The following is a 22807-nucleotide window of genomic DNA, read 5'->3' on the forward strand; positions in this document are numbered from 1 at the left end:
TTTAAAAATCTTTTAAGGTTAATGTTGTGTTCTCTAATAACAATAGCATTAAAGGTATGCTAATTAAGAATAGTCACATAACAAATAACAACATAATTTACAAACTTCCTTGTAATGATTGCCGTCTTTTTATGTCGGGTAAACAAGCAAAAATTAAGATGTACGAATTAAGCAGCATAAGTATTCAGCTAGAACAGACCAGACTTCAAATGCACTATTTATCCATCTGAGCAAAAAATCTCATTGTATAAATTGGGGCGAGAGGTCTATAATTGCTAGGTCTAATGATTATGTTGAAGAAATTTACTGGAATCAGCAATTATACAAATCACTAATATAAAACAACCTAACTTTAGTCTGGGATTATACTAATTGGACCCATTTTTTTGGTAAATTGTTTATGGAGGACCTTAGAATAAATGAATTAACTACCAATTAATTAAATTAGTCCCACATGTTTTTAGGTATTTATTTATTTTCTTTCTCTAATGCTCGCTATATTTATATCTTATGTTCGTTTCTCACTCATTGTTTAAACATTTTTGTAAATTTCATGTTACTAATACAGTGTATTATTTTTCGAATTAAGTTGCCGTCGGGATTTTACTAAATCTGTATTGTCCGGTTGTATTGTACACGTGTCATTGTTTTCAAAATGTATTGTTTTCTGACTAAATTACCTGTGACCACGTGATGGCGGCTGGTTTTAAAATCTGTAACCTAGCCCACAGGATTTTTTTCGTTTCTTTAAAGTGAATTGGACATTTTGTTACTCCTGTAATGTCCGTTTGTATACTAGACCTACTTGAACTGTTTTCTTCTCTGCCCTGATCAGTCTTGCCTTAAGTAAAGGGTCGTTAAGACCGAAAGATCTCGGCAGTTCCCGTGTTTTCAATTTCCTCCGTGGCATTACATACTATATATATATATATATATATATATATATATATATATATATATATATATATATATAAAGTTAGGTTGTTTTATATTAGTGATTTGTATGTATGTATGTGTATATATACATATATATATATATATATATATATATATATCTATATATATATATATATATATATATATATGTATATGTATATGTATATATATTTATAATATATATATTATATATATATATATATATATATATATATATATATATATAGTACATATACATATATGGGTATATATATGTATATGTCTATATACTATATACTCATATATATGTATATATATGTATATATACTATATATTACATATATATTGGAATGTTCCGACAAGTTTCTCGTGTGATTAGGAGATCTTTGATGAGTCAAGAGGCCGATCAGCGCATATTTCTGGGCTCCAGTTCGTGTCGCTGCGCGAAATATCCTTTAATTCATTATTTCTAAGAAGTAAATGTACTAACACATACCAGAGAATAAATAAAATAAAGAAAAGGTCAGTACAACTGACTCGCTCACCCTCCAAGAGGGTGTCGGTATGAACACTATGGCGAGTGAGACCACTACCACGAACCGCTTGCCAATAGAAATCTCCCACTACAAAATCCCCACAAGAGGGGAGCCGACCCACAGAGTGGGCAGCAACTACTACTACTCCATCCCATGCTGCCGACTGCTGCGCCTCTGGTGGCCATCCTTTTCAGTTAGCGCACACCGTATACACGTGCCCCTTTTTTGCTCTGTGTTTTTGTGCCCTTTTTTCTGGATTTATTCATCATGGAGCGTACAGCCATCGCAGCAGCTAAGTTAAGTAATCAGTGATTATTGCTATTTGGTTTTTTCCGGCCTTGAGTCAGTATTTGCCGTTTTTTAGGTATAAATACGAGCTCTAGGTCGGAAGCATGGCAGCATGGTTCTGCCTCGTGGCGGGTTCGTTCTTGGTCTTCCATACCCAGAACCTTCCCTTATTTTGTTACGCTCTGTTATTAGTTATCCATTTTATATTAAGGGTACAGCCTACGGGGTTTATGTCATGCATGCATGTCTTTTCACCTTGCGTAGGCATCTTCCATCCAGACCCTAGCCACAGCTCTTAGTATCGGCCCCGGCTAGCTTTGAGTGGTAGACTTTCTTTCGAGTTAGTCGTACACTCCTGGATTTTTTCTCCTACTGTTTTATTTTCTTTCTGTACGTTTAGTGATTTTGATTAATTATGTATTATGTTTATGTTAGTGTACGGCGTCTGGCTTCACCTAGCCTAGGTTATGTCCTATTGGACTATGCTTCCGCTCTTCAGTTCGGTTGCTTCTCTATAGCTTCTCTCTGATCAGTCGGTTGTTTAGCCTAGGCTGGATTGTTTCATTGTATTTCATGTTTCCGCTCCGTGGTCACTACGTGATCACGGAGCAGCCAGACGCCTGTCCAGTCACCTTTCCCTCCTCCCGCTCTTCCATAGGGCCGGGGGGAGGGTTGGTCTGCCCACGCTCGCTCCACATACCCGGGCCTGCCTCCCTCTCTCCCTAGGCGGAGGGAGTAGGGGGACGGGACAGACCCAGACTGGACTCGACCTCTCCAGCTTCTCGGCACGCTCGGATGGCTAAGGAGGGGGGGGACTGGCCTTTCCCCCCCCTCCGTCGTTACTCCGTCGCTCCGTTGCTAGCGCGAGTCTGTTTGCCCTCTCGCCCTTTCCCACCTTACTGGGGCTCTTTATCTACCGGAGCTCCGGCATCCACGTGGAAAGGTGCTAGTTCACCCTGACGGGCGGACTGCGGCATACAGTTGGTCCTTACTAACCACTCCGTCGCGCTGATATCGCGACACGACTCCGCCACGCACCGGACTTAGTCCGGTACGTTCCATGTTTATAGGTTTAAGATTAGTATTTAATTTAAACTATATTAAGTTTAATTTAAGCTACCTTAAACCTTCCCTCCATTGCATGCTCACACCGGATCTCTCCGTGGTTATAGCCTATTCAGGCATTAAGGGAGGGGTTATGCCCAAAATTTTTTCGCGCTCCGGCATGCAGCGGAGTTCTTTTAACCTTTAGCCTGTAAGTGATATCTTTTAGGATGCTCATGTATCTTTTCACTTACAGACCACCAACTGTGAGCATCCGGGATGTAATGCCATGCTCCAGGACCCCTGTGGGCATGAAGTCTGTCGATCCCATGCTCCATGCGCGACTCCGCACGGGAACCTTCAAGTCTGGTTTCACGAGACCTGCACAATTTGCTATGATCTGGTGAGCCAGCTCTTAGACGGGGTAAGTATTTCCAACTCCGTTAGTCAATCCCTACAAGGTTATGGTTCTTAAGTTTAATTTTAATCTCTTATCTTAAACTTAAGCTGGTTTTATATGGGATCTCGCATCCTCTATAATTTTAATTTAACCTTTTACTTAAGTTGTAATTTTAAGTTTAAACTTAAAAAACTAATAAATAACCTCTCTTCCAGGCTCCCGCTGTTAGAGACACCGCACTGGCAACCCTGCGGGCCTGGGTCGGCGGTTTTGGGAAGAACGCCGCCAAGGGTCAGCCCTACATTCTTGAAAAGAGGTTGGCGGTCCTGATCTTCCCCGGCGGCAAGTCAACGGGCTACGTCGACCCAGCAGAGGCGGCCCCGACTATAGCGGCAATTCAGCAGCAGCTCGCCGCTTCGTTGACTGAACCAGGCCAGGACATCTCGTCGGAAGTCGCGACACTGGACTTAAACATTGAACCGATGGTAGGTGTTGACGACCTGTTGGTCGAGGTGAGTACGTTGGACGCCCAAGGGCTTCCCTTGGGCGCCACTGGATCTTCTACTCCTGCAAAATCTCCAGCTTCCTTCCAAGGCTTTACAGGAGCTGAGCTCCTTTATACTTCTCCTGATGCTTCGGTTAGACCTAAGGTCAAAGGACAAACGGTAGTTAAAACCTTGAGTAAGACGTCGTCGTCGTCTAAAAAGACGTCGTCGGCGTCAACTTCTCGCAAGTCTCCGGCTACAAACCCCGGAGCAGAGAGGTCTAGAGCTTCTGGGTCCGGCTCCAAATCCTCAAGGAGTAGATCCTCCAAGGAGAGATCACACACTCCAGCGGAGTCAACCGTTTCTCCCCTTCCTTTGGTTCCTGTTCAGAGCTACCCTTCCACCTCCGCAGCAGCTCCGGCTTTGGATCCCAATGCTGGCCTGTTGCAACACATGGGGGATTTGGTTGGGTCTCTCAAGAACAGTATGGAACAGATGTTCTCCCGGTTGTCTGATAGGATCAACTCCCAGGATAACATTATCGCCGGACTAAGCCAAGCTCCGCTAGCTACTCCCCCACCTTTCGGCACAGGGATAGCTCAGCTGCCACCACATGACTCTCTGCCTCCGTTCACTATGAACAATCCCTGGAGGGTGGCGTCATACGCCCCCTTCCAAGACGGGCTTATTTCTATCTCGGAGTGTGGAACTCAAAGGATTGAGGACTTCGAGTTCTACCCGGAGGATCTCCAACCGCCGTTCATCGGCTACGCCAGGCTCACCGCCGCTGCCATGACGCGAGATGATAAGGTCCCTAAAGAGACAGTCCTCTATTCACGTGACCAAGCTCAAAGAGAATGGCTCAGGTGCTTAGAGGACATGGATTGTTCGAATACGAAAATACAGCCTTTTAAGAGTCCATTCACAATCTTCACAATGGAAGAGGGTACTCCGCTCCCTTTCCTTACGAAGATCGCTACGGTCACTATCCCAGCGGCCCAAAAGGGGGACTCGTTACCGCAGCTGAAGGAAGCGGACCCTACATCTCCTTTACTTCCCTCAACCGGAGATTTGTGGGAAGACCTGCCCAACACTTTTTCTGCGGGCAAACTCAAACCAGACTGTGCTATGGAGCAGTTTGGTGAGAAGCTGCCTAGACTTCCAGACAGCCTCATTCAGGCAGAGTTTGATGCCAAGTCTAGGCTGGCCAGGTCTCTCAACACCATGGCCATGACAGAGGTGGCTACCATTTCTTATGGTTCCGAGCCACTGTTCAAGCTGATCACCAAATCACTGACTCAAACGGTGCAGTCTGACTTGTTCGAGTTCGCCACAGCCAGAACAAATTGTCGGAAGCATGTCCTCCAGGAAGCAACTATTCGGCATGAACCGAATAAGTTGCTTTCATCAAACATCTGGGGAGCAGACCTCTTCCCAGATGCAATGGTAAAGGAGGTCCAGGCAGAGGCTACAAGGCTTAACCAAAGCCTTAAGGATCGTTTGCCCAACCTGTTTCGGCTGTTCCGTTGGTGCAGGCAGCCCAACCCTCTACCTCCAAGGCCCAATCACAGCCTATTTATGTGATTTCCCCCCAGCCTCAACCTTCCACCTCTTACGCTGTCTCCCCAGCCTTCAACCAAGTGTTCGAAGGCCAGGCCTTTCAGCAGTATGACCGCTCGGGTAAGGGAGGCAGAGGTAAGCGATCCTTTCGTCAGAGAGGATCGGGAAGGTCCCTTAATAGAGGAAAACACTTCAGGGGAGGCCGCGGAGGCTACCAACATCAATGAGGACTTCCAGGTAGGAGGGAGGCTGTTTCTCTTCCGCCACCGGTGGGGATTCAGCAAATGGGCACAAAGCATTGTGTCGAAAGGCCTGGGTTGGAGTTGGGTGACGAATCCGCCCCCACCCAGACCTTTCCGCCAACTTCCATCCAAAGAATTGACGGAGTATGCGGAGGACCTCCTTCAGAAAGGAGCAATAGCGAGAGTCAACAGATTAAAGTTTTCAAGGGCGCTTGTTCAGCGTTCCAAAGAAAGGCTCACAAAAAAGAAGGGTAATCTTAGACTTGTCCCGTTTAAACTTGACCATTCGCTGCGACAAGTTCAAGATGCTCACCATCTCGCAGGTGCGGACCTTACTTCCCCGTGGGGCCGTCACCACCTCTATCGATCTTACAGACGCATACTATCATATCCCTATTGCAAGACACTTTCGCCCGTATCTGGGCTTCAAGATAGGAGATCAGGCATTCTCCTTCAAGGTAGTTCCCTTCGGTCTCAACGTAGCACCAGGGTGTTCACGAAGTTGGCGGAAGTGGTCGTCCAACAACTAAGATCGCAAGGGATTATGGTAGTAGCGTATCTCGACGATTGGCTAATTTGGGCTCCAACAGTCGAGGAATGTCACAAAGCAACACTGAAAGTAATCCGGTTCCTGGAATATCTAGGCTTCAAGATAAACAGGACCAAATCAAGACTCACTCCGGAGTCAAACTTTCAGTGGCTGGGCATTCAATGGAATCTATCCTCCCATACTCTGTCGATTCCATCAACCAAGAGGAAAGAAATAGCGAAGTCAGTAAAGCAATTTCTAGGACACAAACTTGCTTCAAGGAGAACCCAGGAAAGGATTCTGGGTTCACTCCAGTTTGCATCAGTGACAAACATCTTGATGAAAGCCAAACTGAAAGACCTAACCAGAATCTGGCGCTCACGAGCAAATGTCAGGTCAGGGACAAATTATCCTCAGTCCCTCAAGATTCTACGGAATCGTCTACGCCCTTGGGCAAAAGTCAAGAACTTGTCATATCAGTACCCCTTCAGTTTCCTCCTCCGGGGATTACCATTCCACACAGACGCTTCGTTAAGCGGTTGGGAGGATATTCTCAGTTCAAGAAGGTTCAAGGAACCTGGTCACCCCAGTTCCGTCAGCTTCACATAAACGTACTGGAAGCAATGGCGGTGTTTCTTGACTCTAAAAAGGTTACGTCCGCCAAAGAACTCCCACATAAAGCTAGTCTTAGACAGCGCAGTGGTAGTCCATTGTGTAAACAGGGGAGGGGAGGCTCCAAATCACGTCATCTGAATCATGTCATGGTAGCCATCTTCTCCCTGGCGGACAAGTTCAGTTGGCACCTCTCCTCCACCCATATAGCTGGAGTGAGAAATGCCATAGCAGATGCTCTATCCCGATCAGTTCCTCTGGAGTCGGAATGGTCACTGGACAACAGTTCGTTCCAGTGGATTCTTCAGAGAGTTCCAGGTCTACAAGTGGATCTGTTCGCATCCCAAGCAAACCACAAACTCCATGTTATGTGGCCCCCAACCTGGACCCTTGGCCTATGCCACGGACGCCCTGGCCCTAGACTGGAACAACTGGGAGAAGATTTATGTCTTCCCTCCAGTGAATCTTCTCCTGAAGGTGCTGAACAAACTCAGAACGTTCAAGGGGTCAAGTGGCTCTAGTAGCCCCAGACTGGCCGAAGAGCAATTGGTACCCTCTAATTCTGGAACTGGGTCTTCGTCCTCTTCGAATTCCCAATCCCAGGCTCTCCCAGTCAGTGCAAACGAAGACTGTGTTCGCTTCCTCAGGAATTCTCAAAACCTAACTTTATGGATTTCATGAAGTTTGCAGCTAAAAGAGATGCGAATATTGATCCTCAAAATATTCTCTTCTTGGAATCTGATAAAAGAGATTCAACTTTGAGACAGTATGATGCTGCAGTCAAAAAAGTTAGCAACCTTCCTGAGAGAATCAGACATTAGAATCATGACAATCAATTCAGCTATATCCTTTTTCAGATCTTTATTTGAAAAAGGCTTAGCAGCTAGCACTATTACGACAAACAAGTCAGCCTTGAAAAAGATTTTTCAATTTGGTTTCAGCATAGACTTGACAGACTCTTACTTCTCGTCTATTCCCAAGGCTTGTGCTAGACTTAGACCTTCTGTAAGGCCTACGTCAGTATCATGGTTCTTAAATGATGTTCTAAAGCTGGCTTCAGAAACAGATAATAACACATGTTCATTTATAATGCTCTTAAGAAAAACTCTATTTTTATTAAGCTTGGCTTCAGGAGCTAGAATTTCAGAACTGTCGGCATTATCCAGGGATCCGGATCATGTTGAATTTCTTCCCACAGGGGAAGTTCTACTTTCTCCGGAACGTAGTTTTATAGCAAAGAATGAAGATCCTCTGATGAGGTGGGAACCATGGAAGGTTGTACCCCTTCCACAAGATATTTCTCTTTGCCCAGTATCAACCTTACGAGCCTTTCTGTCCAGGACCTCCTCATCCTCATCGGGTCCTCTCTTTAAGAGAGAAAAAGGTGGTACTTTATCTATTAAAGGCATCAGGCAGCAGATCCTGTACTTTATTAAGCAAGCCAATCCTGACTCCTTCCCTAAAGCACATGATGTCAGGGCAGTAGCCACCTCAATTAACTATTTCCAACACATGAATTTCGATGATTTGAAAAAATATACTGGATGGAAATCGCCGACAGTATTTAAGCGTCATTACTTAAAGTCCTTGGAAGCTCTGAAATTTTCAGCAGTTGCGGCGGGTAACATAGTTTCCCCCGACTCTGCTTAATCTTTAGTAGAAGATCCAGTCCTCCTTTCTACCTATCTTACCCAACAGTCCGTCTATACCTGCCATGTTCATCTACGTTTACCTTGAGTCTTAGCTGCTCTTATGATGGTTATAGTGTGCCCCTTATTTTTTTGCTAGGGTCACTCACAATTGATTGTATATAATGATCTCTTTGATGTGTTCCCCTTATTTTTATGCTAGGGGACACATCGTATTTATAATGGTTACGGGTTTTGTATACTAAGTCATATACATTCCTTTATTATATTATGATTGAAGTTTGTTCTGTTCAGTTTATTGTTATAATTGCTTTGATTTCTTTGTACATAACTATACACAGATACTAATCTCAACATATATTCCATGTAAGCCCTGTATATATATGTTAAGTTTAAGTTAATTTTAAGAAATATTATATAACATTAAGTTAATTTTAAGTAATATTTCTATTTTGATCCTTTGTGTATAGTATATCTAGTAGCAATTATATTTCTTTATTTTATGTTATCTTTTATTTGAGACCCTTTTTTATCTATTTTATTTTATTCTTTACAATCTTGTGCTATTTCTCTGGTACGATTTCGCGCAGCGACACGAACTGAGCCCAGAAAAGGGATTTTGACGTAAGGAAAAATCTATTTCTGGGCGATTGGTTTCGTGTCGCCAGCGAAATCCCGCCCTGCCCGCCCATCCCATCGCTCAAGATTGTCTGCTAACTCAGATGGCCACCAGAGGCGCAGCAGTCGGCAGCATGGGATGGAGTAGTAGTAGTTGCTGCCCACTCTGTGGGTCGGCTCCCCTCTTGTGGGGATTTTGTAGTGGGAGATTTCTATTGGCAAGCGGTTCGTGGTAGTGGTCTCACTCGCCATAGTGTTCATACCGACACCCTCTTGGAGGGTGAGCGAGTCAGTTGTACTGACCTTTTCTTTATTTTATTTATTCTCTGGTATGTGTTAGTACATTTACCTTAGAAATAATGGATTAAAGGATTATTTCGCTGGCGACACGAACCAATCGCCCAGAAATAGATTTTTCCTTACGTCAAAATCCCTTTTTAGGTACCGTGTGCGCTGACAACGGACGCACGCAAGTTGACCAAGCGGATGGGTACGTGTGAATTGTGACTATGGGCAGGTCACTCGGTTCATATGTCACAGAGGAAGGCAAACAAAGAACTTTCGAGAATTATTGAGTGCGTCAGTATGCACGGGCATAAGGGCCCTTTCAAGCGGAATACAATGACCCACCCAGACAGAGGTAAATTCTTTCGTTCAGGGTCAGGCCAGTGACATTTTTGTGAGACAGGTGGCCTATGATTCTATAATCTAGTATTGTTCTTCATTTGGGTCTTATAAACAGTGCATTTTCCCCAGTACATACAGAAATGTCATTTTAATTTCATTTGCTGAACATTTCTAATTTTATGCCATCTGTCGGTGTTGTTTTTTCTATCATGCGTTCTGAATGATATAATTTCTTTTCCTTCAGATGGATTCGGTACCGTCAGTGGTGATGGGAATTCTTGACAATTATTCATGACTCCTGTCGTAAAAATGACGGATCCACTTTTTGACGACAAACCTTCCACAACGTCAGGTTAAAGAGGAAGAAGAAGAAGAAGAAAAGTAGATGGGCTAGCGGAATTTCATTACTGAATCCTTTCTGTGCTAATATGAACCTAGTGATGACCAGAGTAAGCAGAGGGGAAGAAGGGAATTTGCACTATTGAAACAGTCTTCGTTTAAATTAAATAATAAAGAAAATATCCAATGTATATGATTTACAAATAAGGGAGTCGTGTGAGGCGAACTCTCTTGATTTAGCACCAACCCAAGATGAAATGTAAGAGCTGAGCTTAATTTTTCTCTTGAACTAAAGGAATGAAAGAAAATGCGTAATAAACTAGTTCCGAATATGGCTACACCAAGTTGACGAGCGGGCTGGCAATCCCCTGAAAGCCATTCTTTCCTAGGGTACCAAAGTTGCAACAGGTAAGGCGAAAATGTCCTCCACTGATTGGCCGGGTTTCGTTGTATAACTATATGTAACATGTGTTAACTTTATCCACGGTCTTGTGTGTTAATCTTGGTTTCATTTACTTGATTAAATTGTCATTACATTGTTTATGGTCTTGGTATTAGTATTAGATGGTGTTTTATTTAAAGTTTAACATGAGTTAGCTTAAAATCCGTTTAGCAACATTTGTAACATTTCTTTGTGCAACTAGCACGTGGGACTAATGATGTGGATCTAATAGGACGTACAGTGGTGTGAATTTAGTTCATTATTAACGTTATTTGTTGTTTCTTGATGTGAATTCTGCCTGTCAACATGTTACATAGTTTATTTTCGTAATTAAATCAAACAAGATCATCGTATGGCAGAGGTTTAGCCCTTGAGGCCTTGCTATTGGCTGACAACATCAGAGCCTAGAACGTTAAAAAGTCGTCGAATTCGCGGTAACCTCGGTTATAAAAGACACTATGACATTTCATATGTTAGTTAATGTTAGCTGATGGGAGGAATGTAGTGTAATGACTAATACTATAAGTAATGTGTCTCTTTTGGGAGGTGGTGTGTGGCATTCATTTTGGGGATGAACTTATGAGAATTTGTTTAGAGATTTATTTGCCAGAAATGAGGACACTTCATGTCTTGACTTTTTTTTTGTTTCGTTTCATTTTCTTTTCTTTTTAATTACTTCGCTTTTTATCATGTGAAGTTTTTGGGAAATGAAGGTTGTGTATTTGATACTTCTGAGTTTGGTTTCAGCCTTAGCTTTTGATGACAGCCAATGATAGCAGAGATGCCGGTTGATGAATATTCTTAAGGTAGTTGACAGGTATGTCTATTTTTTTTGAGGGGTCTACGTGTCATTTTTTTCAGAGATAAGGCTCAGGTGAGTCTTACACACACACAACACACACACACACACACACACATATGTATATGTATGCATTGTATCACATCACCTAGATTCATATGCAAGCATTAAGCTACAAATGTCCTTTAATATCCAATTTACTCTACCTTGGAAATAACATATCTTCATATATGTTAACCGAAGGGAAATTTTTTAGTTGATAATGTTTTTTCATCTTGAAGGACATTTGTGGCTTAATATATTATATATATATATATATATATATATATATATATATATATATATATATATATATATATATGTATGTATTGTTACATGTAAGGCCTTTTCCCCATTTCAATTTAGCATAACTTTATTTGGAGAACACGCAATACTGTAAAGATTTTAATCAGCCGCCCATATGTAAACATCTGGTGACAGACATAATGAGCGCGGATATGGAAACTGTCCATTCTTGACCTCACTTTTAACCAAAATGTATTCAGTTTCTGTTGAGATCCTTTTACTTACTAGGCATTTCATGACATTATTTGGCAACACTGCTAATTTTGCCCAGCTCACACGAGAGAAAAGAGATGCCCTGTAACCGGGTCTGGGTCTTCCTCACTGAGACATAACCGATAGAGTTCACAGCCTCTTACTGGTCCCTTGTTATTATCTGTGGGTGCCATCTTGCCCAACGGTACATGGAGATAGGTGTGACTTTATTACAGCCAGCCATCTCAGACTACCTTTCCTGTACACACTGCATGGGGACTGTGCTAGAACCATTTACTTTAATTTATGCATGTTAGTGTCTGGTTTTGACAGTTCTTGGTCCCTTCTTTATTCCTTACTACCCTCTCCATCCCATTATCCTCAAGATATCCCATTCCTTTCCTCAAGTAAACTGTCCTACTCCCCTATGTCCTTGGTTATCCACTTGGTTACACCATTTTAAACCTGTTGTGAAATAAGTGCTAATTTATGTAAATCCAGTAATCTGCCCAGGCTGCCATTTTGAGGCACATGTAATATCATAATTTCCATCTTGTTATATCTAGATCATCCTTATGCCCTCAATTAACTCGGGCTGTTTAATTGAATAGGGAATCTGTGTATGCTAGATTGAATATTAAAATTCCTGCATATTTCCATTTCAAGGATGGCGTTTTTTTTCGAGCTGTGTTCACTTCACTGACTTAAGCTGCCACCCCAGTCAGCCAGATCTAGTGTGGGGTCCAAGATTACATCATATATTACCTTAATTATGGCAGTGATTACCTTTAATCATTTGTTGAGCTGAATTGTGTCTTGAAGGTTGATTTCATGTAAATAAACTAAATTTAGTGCACTGTTATGTATCACTTGGCGACCTTCCTCCAGTATTTCATAAATCTTAATTTGTTTACAATCGAGGTGATTAATTAGCACCTTGGCTACCTAGATTTAACTAAATTTCTAGTAATTTTGATTTTACCCAACCGCTATATGTATATAGCAGAAGGATTATATAACGAAAATATCAGATTTGTTAAGTGATCCTGTTACTTATGACGAACCACATAATAACCCGTTAACCACAGTGAATAGTAGTTTTGTTAAAGAGCTGAAATGCATCTTGAGGGGGAGGGATGAGCTAATTAAGCAATTTACTGTCAAGTGTGCCAGTTTACCATATATGTACGGCTTAGTTAAGACCCATAAGCCAAACAATCCCATTAGGCCTATTATAAGTTCAGTAGGTTCTGTGTCTTATAAATTGTCAAAGCGACTAGTCCAGGTTCTTACGCCGGTTGTTGGTACAATATCACAATGTAATATTAAGAATAATGTTGAATTTGTAGACGAACTTAGCAACATTAATGTAACTTTTGAGTTTAAAATTGTCAGTTCCGATGTTGTCTCATTATTTACTAAAGTTCCAGTGGATGATTTGTTAACTTTTTGTCGGAGGAATTGCCTAAATATAACTTGCCGTTACCTTCGAATGTAATAGTTGATTTGATTAGGATTTGCATTAAGGACTGTAAATTTACATTTAATGGAAAATATTTTTTACAAAAATGTGGTATGTCAACGGGGAATCTACTTTCTCTGGTGCTTAGTAATCTTTACATGGAGTTTTTTGAGGTTAGACTGTTACCTAGTATTTTACCGATTGGTACTGTATGGTATTGTTATGTGGATTATATTTTTTGTGTATGGCCTGTAAATGCAAACATTGGAGAATTTTTAGATAGACTGAATGATCTGGTTCCCTCAATTAAATTTACAGTTGAGGAGGAAAGAGAATCAATGTTACCATTTTTAGATGTACAAGTCTACAGACAAATCCGTAGTTTTAAGTTCAATGTATATTGCAAGCCCACAAATATAATATGTTCCTATGTTCATTATTACTCTAAGCACCATAGTAAAGTAAAATTATCAATTTTTTCTTCGATGTTTTTAAGGGCCATAATTAAGAATATGCAGTCCTGAGTTTTTAGATGAAGAAATAGGCAAAATATGTGACATAGGTGTAAAACTTCAATATCTGATGTTTTTTATGGACAAAGCATTAAGGGTACTTTTTATTCAAATAGGGTTAGAGAACCTTTTTTCATACCATAATATGTTGGTTTTACCATACCACAAGGATTTTAATGATTTGCCTAAGGTACTTAGATTTTTTAATGAAAAATTAGTTTTTAAAAGCTAAAATACGGTTTGTAATATGATGATAAAAAACTCCCCATTTTCATCTACCTGCTGCCTTTATACAATTCCTAGTAAAAGTTGTGATAAGAAATATATTGGCCAAACTGGAAAGATTTGTCTACTAGAATAAATCAACATAAATATTCGGTTAGAACAGGACAGACTTCAAGTGCCCTTTTTATTCACCTTAGTAATCTCCACCATGCGATAGATTGGACAGAAGCAAAAGAAAGTTTATTTTGTAACGATTATGTTAGTAGGAATATAATTGAATCTGCCTTTATAAAGACGTATTCTGGGAAAACTTTGAAATTTGAGTCCTGGTATGTACAAATTAGACAATCTTATCATAGATAAAATAGTGAAGAGTTTTAACATTATCCTTTAATTAATTTGGTGTACTAGTCAAGTTCCTTCTTATGTATTTCTTGTGAGTTTTAACATTATTCTTTAAGTTTTTGCACTAGTTAAATTCCTTTTTATGTATTTCGTATTGATAGTACTGTTCATTCAGTTATTTTTGTTTACAGGTGATCTTTTTTAGGTATGTTGTTAGTGACGTTATTATTGCTACTATTCATAATTGTGAATTCAGTTGTTTTATAAACTGGTTGACAAGTAGTCAGTGTTTTTCTTTTCTGTAAGCAATGGTGCCATTGGGCAATTGCTCTCTTTCTTTTGACTTGTTGGGGTGTTGAGTGGTTGGGTGATCTAGACGAATGTTGTTTCTGTTTGTAATGGCCTTATTGTACGTATATAATTTTTTTTCTTCACTTTGCTTTTGCGAGAGCTTTCTTGCTCGCTAGTTTTTACGTTTTGTATTGCTTTGTGCCCCGAAGATGTGTTAAATACTCGAAAGTACTTGGCACTGTCTTTTCTTTTTTAAATTTTCCCATTGGCTTCAGCTAATATATATATATATATATATATATATATATATATATATATATATATATATATATATATATATATATATATATGTATGTATGTATATATATATACACTCTCTCTCTATATCTCTCTTTAACAAGTTGGTAGACCTGGGTTTAGCGGGGCGTGTGGGGATTAGCACACTGGTTGTAAAACGCCTGCATCATATGACGTCTTTAGATACAATAACTTTAATTTTCATATTATGGGCATGCCAGTGATTTTTTTTTTGTTGTTTTCGTTTTTGCTTTAGATATAACAAAATTATTACATTAGTGAACTCCTTAGGCAAGGACTTATTTCTAGAAAGGAAGAAATAATTTATTTGTTATGTCGTAAATGGTATGTCTTATTTATAGGCCGTTACAGAGCGTTCTCAATTTCCCAAGTAAATGAACGCAGGCGATTTAGAATAATACGGTGACTGGTATTATATTGCAAAAGTGGCTTCAAGTTCAATAATATGAGTACTACGATATCAGTTCATTCATGGACAGTGATATTCATAGATAAATGGGCGTTGAAGGGAATGGGGAACATATTTGAAGAGGACAAAATAGAATATTAGTGTTTATGAAGCAAAAATTGCCAAGGAAAATTAATTCTAACATACTTTCCGAGCTTTATGGGAAATTCTAAGCGTTTCGTAAATTCAGTGATAGCTCAGTATTGCCTTGAAGACGAACCTAATTACTGTAGGAACTTTAGGAAAGGTTGAACTTGGATAGTGTATTTATTTACCCACAGAATTCTAGTACTACTGTCTGATTTGAAAATGACTGCGCAATGTGAAAATTTTCAATGAACCTTTATGGCTAAAATGCGTACGATAGAAACGGATTACTGATAAAAATATATAAAATAAATAAATAAAAATAGGATCCTTGAGTTCCCTTATGGGTTCATTTACAAGGGATCCACTGATACTACGTATACAAATGTGTTATTTCATATACCTCATGACTAATTCTTTGGTTGCTGGCGGCCATGCCTGAAATGTAGACTTGCCTCCATCTAGCCATCTTGAATAGAGTCTAATAAGAAGTCTTGTGTTGTATAATGACTTGGAAAGCCCACGAAAACATATTGCCAAATAGATAAGGGAAAAAAAGTTGTGTAGCCTATACTTCGATAGTGATGGGATTAGGTGTAAACAATATGATTTTGAGATAGCAAACTAGGCGACTGTCTTCTTTTTCTGGTCCTCATGTTTCACTTTACCAGACACACCAGCACTTCATATAAATATAGTATACAACTTCCTATTTTTCACTACTAAATATGAGGAAAGTATTTACAGTAATTATGATTAAAACTACCAGTAATCTCATTTTGATTGTTGTAAGCAATAAACAGTAGCTCAGATTTTGAGTGCTAAGATGTTATAACCAATGACTAAGTAGTACCAAAGTTGCAATATTCGTATATGGTCCATTGGATTATGAAGCATAAAAAACGATTGTGTGTTTACCTTGAACTGCAAAACGTGTCCTTCATTAATAATAACTTCCTGGCTGGTGATTGCTCTGTGACCTGGAGAGTCGGCATTCCAAACAAGTGACCCATTCGTCCCGGCAGAGCAAAATTCTTGTTGATTCACTCCATGAGGGGCAAAGAGCCATTCCGAGATCTGTGCAGAGAATATATATAGGATACTACATGTTTTTCATAGGGCAGAACTATTTATTCAAACGCACCTCACTAAACTGGAAACGTTTCTCTTGTGGAAAAAAATACTACCAGTATTTTTTTAACTGAAGTATAGGAACTGATTTAAAAAATGCAGCCTTCTGCTGTCTCCAACTTACATATTTCTTCCATTTTGGTATTCTCATGCAAAGATTTGTAACATATAAAATTTTTTTTTAGATACTAATAGATTAAGGTATCTTTAAAGTCCCATCCACACAATCCCCAACAGACTAAGTCTCCTAGACAAAGTCTGGCAGACTTAGTCCGTTGGGGGTGGAATTGAATTGAATATGGAATTTAGGCCAAAGGCCAAGCGCTGGGACCTATGAGGCCATTCAGTGCTGAAATGGAAACTGTCAGTGAAAGGGCTGATAGGTGTACCAGGAGGAAAACCTCAAAGCAGTTGCACTATGAAGCAATTGTTGGGAGAGGGTGGAAAGTAAGATGGAAGAAAGAGGATATGAAACGTGCTACAGTAAAAAGAACGAAATGGGTTGCAGCTAGGGGCCGAAGGCACGCTGCAAGAACCTTAAATAATGCGTACAGTGCACTGCATGAGGTGCACTCACGGCACTAACCCCCTACGGGTTTTGGGGGTGGAGGTGAGCACAGTGCAGCAACAGCAGCAGGACTCATAAGAGCTAGAAGATCAGAAAGCGACTGGGACTCTGTGCGTTATTGCTGGATATGAATATGTGTGAAGAAGAGAAGGGCATTAGGTAAAGGGGAGTGGTGTCAGATTTGGTTCATGAAAAGAAAAGCTCTAGGAAGTCATGCGATTATTTCAAGAGAGCTGCATGTAAGTCGTGAGACCAACAGGCGCTTCTAAAGTTAAGCAAAAATGGTCCTCAAGAGTTTCGAACATTTCTCCACTTGACAAAATTACCCCCTAGCAATCCAGTGAGGAAAATGAATAAGGGAAGTAATGAGATAGCAGAAAAATTAACAGACAGGAAAATGGATGTAAAAAAATGTATATTAGATGAAATAATGCCTGAATATCAAGGACAATATACATCATAAATTCATATAAATGAACATACATACGCATAAAATGACTAACATTCAAAGTCGAAAAATATAAGAATATATATTCCCATGGATATTAAGTTATTTTTGATTCCAATGATAAAAATATTATAATCCTGACGTTCACGATCTCTGTATATTGCAGTAAATATTTTCATGCATGTATTACACTATATATAATTATTTTGCAATATAATAATTATTTTTTATGCTTCTCATATATACAATAAAACTAATGCACTGGCTCTTTGCCTCAGTCATTGTCATTTTAGTATGCCTGGCAGAAGTGTAGCCTACGTTGCTCACCAGTACAATGTTTGTCGTTGGTTTTCGCTCAAGAGCTCAACCTCAGCCGGGTGTAGCTAAGGCAGCAAACAGAAGTGGTGAGTCTGGTAGCGGACAAATCTCTCGCTCTTTTTTTTTTTATTTTTTTTTATTTATTATTATTATTTTAAGCCAGAGACTATCGAGCCACTCAGATCATATCAGTCTATACATTTCTTCCATAATCAAAACAATTCTAGACAGATCTTCATGGATAAAACACCGAAATATGCAGCTTATTCTGACCTTTACTTACCTGATTAAAACTTGAAGCGCTTAACAAACAAATGTTTGAAAAGAAAGAAATAAAGTGATACAGACGTACTAGATAGTGTTACTGCAACTGCATTTGTGATGTTTAAAATAATATTGAGCTTCCTGGTGTGTAAATTTACCCTATTCTCGTTCTATTAAAGAAATAACAACTCTCTGCTGAGGATAAAATGTCTACATACAAGGCAAAACTGGATTTCAAATGTGCACCTGTTTACTAGCATGCATCAACGGACAAGGAATTTCTAGTTTCCCTTTTCCTCTAAAAAGTAGTCAGTATTTTCTCGTGTCTGTTTACTTCCCAGATAAGAATGATTCCTGGTCAAAGATTCGAGTGTGTTATTTTTTAGATGCTCAAGAGGATTAACGATTCCGGATGCATGACACATTTTGTTTTCAGAATGCAAATGTATTTGATTCATAGCAATTAATCAATGTCTTTTTGAATTTAATTTTAACCCCTTTTGTGTCTTTCAAGTGGCCAAACTAGCACGTTCACAGTAGTACGTACATAATCACAATGAGCTGAACTTACTGTGGGTTCTTCTTCGAATTTGTCCATTAGTCTCGCAGGACTGATTTCTGATCCACCAATGTAAACATTATCCAGTGACCAAGCAGGAGAAGGCGTTCCAAGTTGTGGCTGCCAAAACCTGAAATAAAATGTCAGTTTTCATTATTACATATATATAATACTCACACACACACACACACACACACACACACACACACACACACACATATATATATATATATATATATATATATATATATATATATATATATATATATATATTACGTTTATTCCCGCCTCGCCTCGCCAGTATTTAATATTAAAATCAAGCTAGCAGCAGCAGCCATCTTACCCCCAACATCAGCTGACTTTGGGAAGGATTTAGGGGACTCAGCTTAGGCCAGGCCAGACAAGGGAATAGGAATTTCCGGCCCTTCGTAGTAGCGGGAGGGTAAAAATTCGTTAAGTACTAGGGACTTATCACAAGGGGAAGTGTGCAGCTATGTTGGTACTTCCTAGGTCTATTCTTAAGACCCATTTCACCTTGACCCTTTTGCTGGCCGTATGTCTGTTTCCAGATGACCTGCCAATAGGGGGGGGCCGGGTGGGGGGGTGGGGGGGAACTATCCCCAATGCAAATCATCCGCACCATGGATCGACCTCAGTCCTGCGCAGCCTCTCGTGACAGACACACATCCGATCCAGCCTTCCATATAGGCCTAACAAAGGCGCTGACTGGCACGCCCCAAAACTCGGACAAAGCTGACACCAATGTCATCAAACTACGCTCCATAAGGCAATCCAGGTACATCTGAATTACATTCATATAGCCAGTTCTTTTCCTCTGAGTTAAACAAACTCTCCCACGTTTTCAAATTCAATTTCTAACTTCTCAAATGAACCTCCTTTTCATCCTGCCTAGCGATCACATGTTTCCCTTGTGACTTGCCCAAGATCAACGAAGATCTTCATTGAGCTATTCTACTTAAGCACTAGATTTCTCCCATCCCTTCAGCATTGTGTGTATTTAAGGATAAATTCCCTCCATAGTGCATTAGTAAAAAAATGTTAGGCGAGAAGTCTTTGTTTTATGTTGTGTGTAATCTGGAATTCCTTTCCAGATTTCCAAATGCTGACTCCGTGCATCCCTGCCTCCTTGCTAGCACTTAATTACCTTAGAAGATATCATCATTTTGGAAACCAGCTTTGCATTGATTGTGAATTCGGCCACTTTCTCATGTTACTGTAAATAATAGAGTAATTTACTCTGTGCCCTTTCCACGTGGCCTATCTGCCGTTCAGTTGTCTCAGGCTGTTCAATGTTCATTTTGTAAATAGACTTAAATTATTATCTAATAGGCTGAGGTTTTATATGGTGACCTTAAAACATTTAACAGTTATCTAAGTAAGTCAGAAGTGCTCCATTCTTACTCCCCTTTCATTACATGTGTGTGCGTTGTGTTGGACCTTTTTCAGCAAGGCTTACCATTTCATTCACAAAACCCCAAGCCAAGACACAACACACGTAAAAGTGATTGACGTTGCCAGTACAGTCGTAAATGTAGCTGACTTTGCCAGGATTTTGAATTAGAGCCTTTACATTTGTAAATCGCGTTATCCCTTAAAAGCATAACAGTAAATGATTTTTTACAAAGCATGAAAATGTAAATAAATACACAGCAAGGAAACAGGACATGAGTAAGGCAGTAGGTAAGATTTATCATTATTATTATTCTTATTATCATTATTATCACCATTGTTAGCATTTAGGTATGTTAGGAAATGATTTAAGCAGTGTTTAAAATAAGACATGTTTCAGCTAAGATATTAGTTTAAAGGCCAGAACGCCAAAAGTCTTTATTTAGCGGCACACAAATTAATGCCCGCGAATTCTCTGTGTTAGCAGGTTGTACCTGACTCGAGCCAGTGTTAGTTAGATGTCAGAAAGTGCTAGTTAGAACTAGGAAGTGCTTTGCCAGGGATTCATGGCATGTATTACCAAGACTAGCTAGCTAGGAGTGTTAGGGGAATTCGTAAACTTAGCTTTCATTCCATGTGTTGGCAACCACAGCTAGCTCGCTTAGCTTTTCAGCGCAGGCGTGGAATTAGCCTTGCTAGCCATTCTCATTCCCAAGGCAAGCAATTCACCACTTAAACTTTTATTGTAACGATTTAAGTCAAATTAAGTAAATCTCAATGTCTTAACGTAAATAATTTCAATCCTCATACTAGTATCTATCATTCTGCCAGAAAATTTATTGTTGTTTTGCTTTTAATAACGAATTAGACTTTGTGTCGAGTGTAAACACTTGCTCTTTTACAATGATCAACTGTTCACCATCACACGTTGTGGCCTCACCCCACCACCTCAAGTTTAACTTAAGGTGGCCTCACACTAGGCCTTTTTTCTCCAGCTTCGAGCTGTTGCTGCCGAAAATGGAAAACCGGGAGCAAGCTACATTCCAGGAGGTTACGACCTCCTCCTAGGGGAAGACTTCAAGTCCCCTCATTTGCCATAGAAAGCTGAGAGCAGTGGACACTGTCCTTCCTCAAGAAGGCTCATCCTTCCACAAGAGACAGGAAACCCTGTCTCCCATCACCACGGGCACACCGAGAAGTTTTGCACCTCCGGTACCCGTATCAGGGAAGCCAAACCTCAACTCTGCCAGTGCCATGCTCCGTCCAGCCTGGACGTAGAACCACAGCAATCCTTAACCTCTGTGCCTGGCCCTGAGCTAGTGCTGGCGCCCAATTTTAACCTAACAAGGATCCTCCAACAGGATATCCTCCAAACTGCATGGAGCTTAACGCAGCCCATTGCTACTGTCCAAAACTTTTGTTCACACATCGCTGATACATTTGAACAAAACGAAGTCGTCCTCCATTGCACTAGATTTTGTGACTGTAGCCTTCAAGAAGAAAGTCTTTGTTGGAACATAAAATTTCCACAACTGAAGCTTTAAATCTACGCATATCATGTTCAGAGAAAATTGTACAGGTTTTTGAGAAATATGTAAATTGGTGTTTGCCGTCCATCATGCCTGATCTTTCATGACAGTGGAAGTTCCAAATGATGGAATGGGACTTTGTTTCTAATTAAGGTGTAAATCACTTGAAATCTTACAGCACAAATATAAAATTTCACACAGAACACTAGGCATAGAGAGTAAATCACCAAAGAAATGTGATTTGGCAAGACCTTGAATACCAGAAATGAGCCCTTAAAATTCTTTCATCTGATTTTTGAATGACACAAATGAATTTCTTGGACCCAAAATTATATGTCTGGACACTGGGACCATCATTTTAGCTAAATTAGAGCATGTGGTACAGGGAAACTCAATTTTCATCAGACGAAATTGTGCAGAGAATTTCATTCAAATGTGTCATTTTCAAACGGCTATTACAAGAGAGGGCCCACCTTCCCAGATATTTACCCAATTTTTTTTTAAGCCAAGACCTTATATTTATCAATTCTGAAGAGTAACTCTCTTCCTCTCTCTTGCACACAGACCCCTCTCCAGCCCATAGACTAATAGGTAGTACAAAACAGGTGGAGGAGCGTTTACTTCGAAATAACATAACAGATTTGAAAGAAAAGTTGGAAGATAATTCTGTGGACTCCTACAGCTGGCCTGACACAGAAGATATGATAGCAGATACTTTGACAAAGGAATGTAAAGATAGCCTAGTGGTGCATAATATTTTTTTGAGAAATAAATTTTGTCATGGTAAAAAAAAATTGCGTCTTGTGTTGATGACAAAATTTGCATTAGAAATAAAGTCTGAATAAAAGAATTTGTTAATATTTTACTTATGCGATGGAAAATTGATATTAGTTCTCATGTGTGAATCCAGTGATTTATAATTTTGACAGGTTTGTGTCCGGCTAAAAATTTATTTAAAATGTAATAAGTGTTCAAACCTTTAAGAAGTTATTATGTAGTTGAGCACTTAAACTCCCCTTTGTATATCTTTTGTGTTTGTTTTTAGTCATAAATAAAACACTATATAGGAAACGTCTCTTTAGAATCCTATCTAACAGAAATATTACCTGAAGGCATAATATTGGAGGAAAAATTAGACTCGGATAGTTATGAATGATTCAACTATTTCACACCTTCGCACCTCAGTGGGTTGCCATAGACCAGAAGTCCAAACAATACCTTTTTACTTACTCTGGCACCTTAACTCTCTTTACATAACTCCACTGATCAA

General features: G+C 39.8%; 1 protein-coding gene across 1 annotated transcript in view; it reads right to left on the minus strand.

Annotated features, from left to right (window-relative positions):
* Positions 1-22807, minus strand: part of LOC135223343 (reelin-like) — a 484942-nt gene that overhangs the window by 29886 nt on the left and 432249 nt on the right. Inside the window, 2 exon segments of the mRNA XM_064261806.1 lie at positions 16229-16387; positions 18611-18728. Coding sequence (XP_064117876.1) covers positions 16229-16387; positions 18611-18728 — 277 coding nt within the window.

Source organism: Macrobrachium nipponense, chromosome 8, assembly GCF_015104395.2.
Source record: "Macrobrachium nipponense isolate FS-2020 chromosome 8, ASM1510439v2, whole genome shotgun sequence".
NCBI classification, from domain to species: Eukaryota; Metazoa; Arthropoda; class Malacostraca; order Decapoda; family Palaemonidae; genus Macrobrachium; species Macrobrachium nipponense.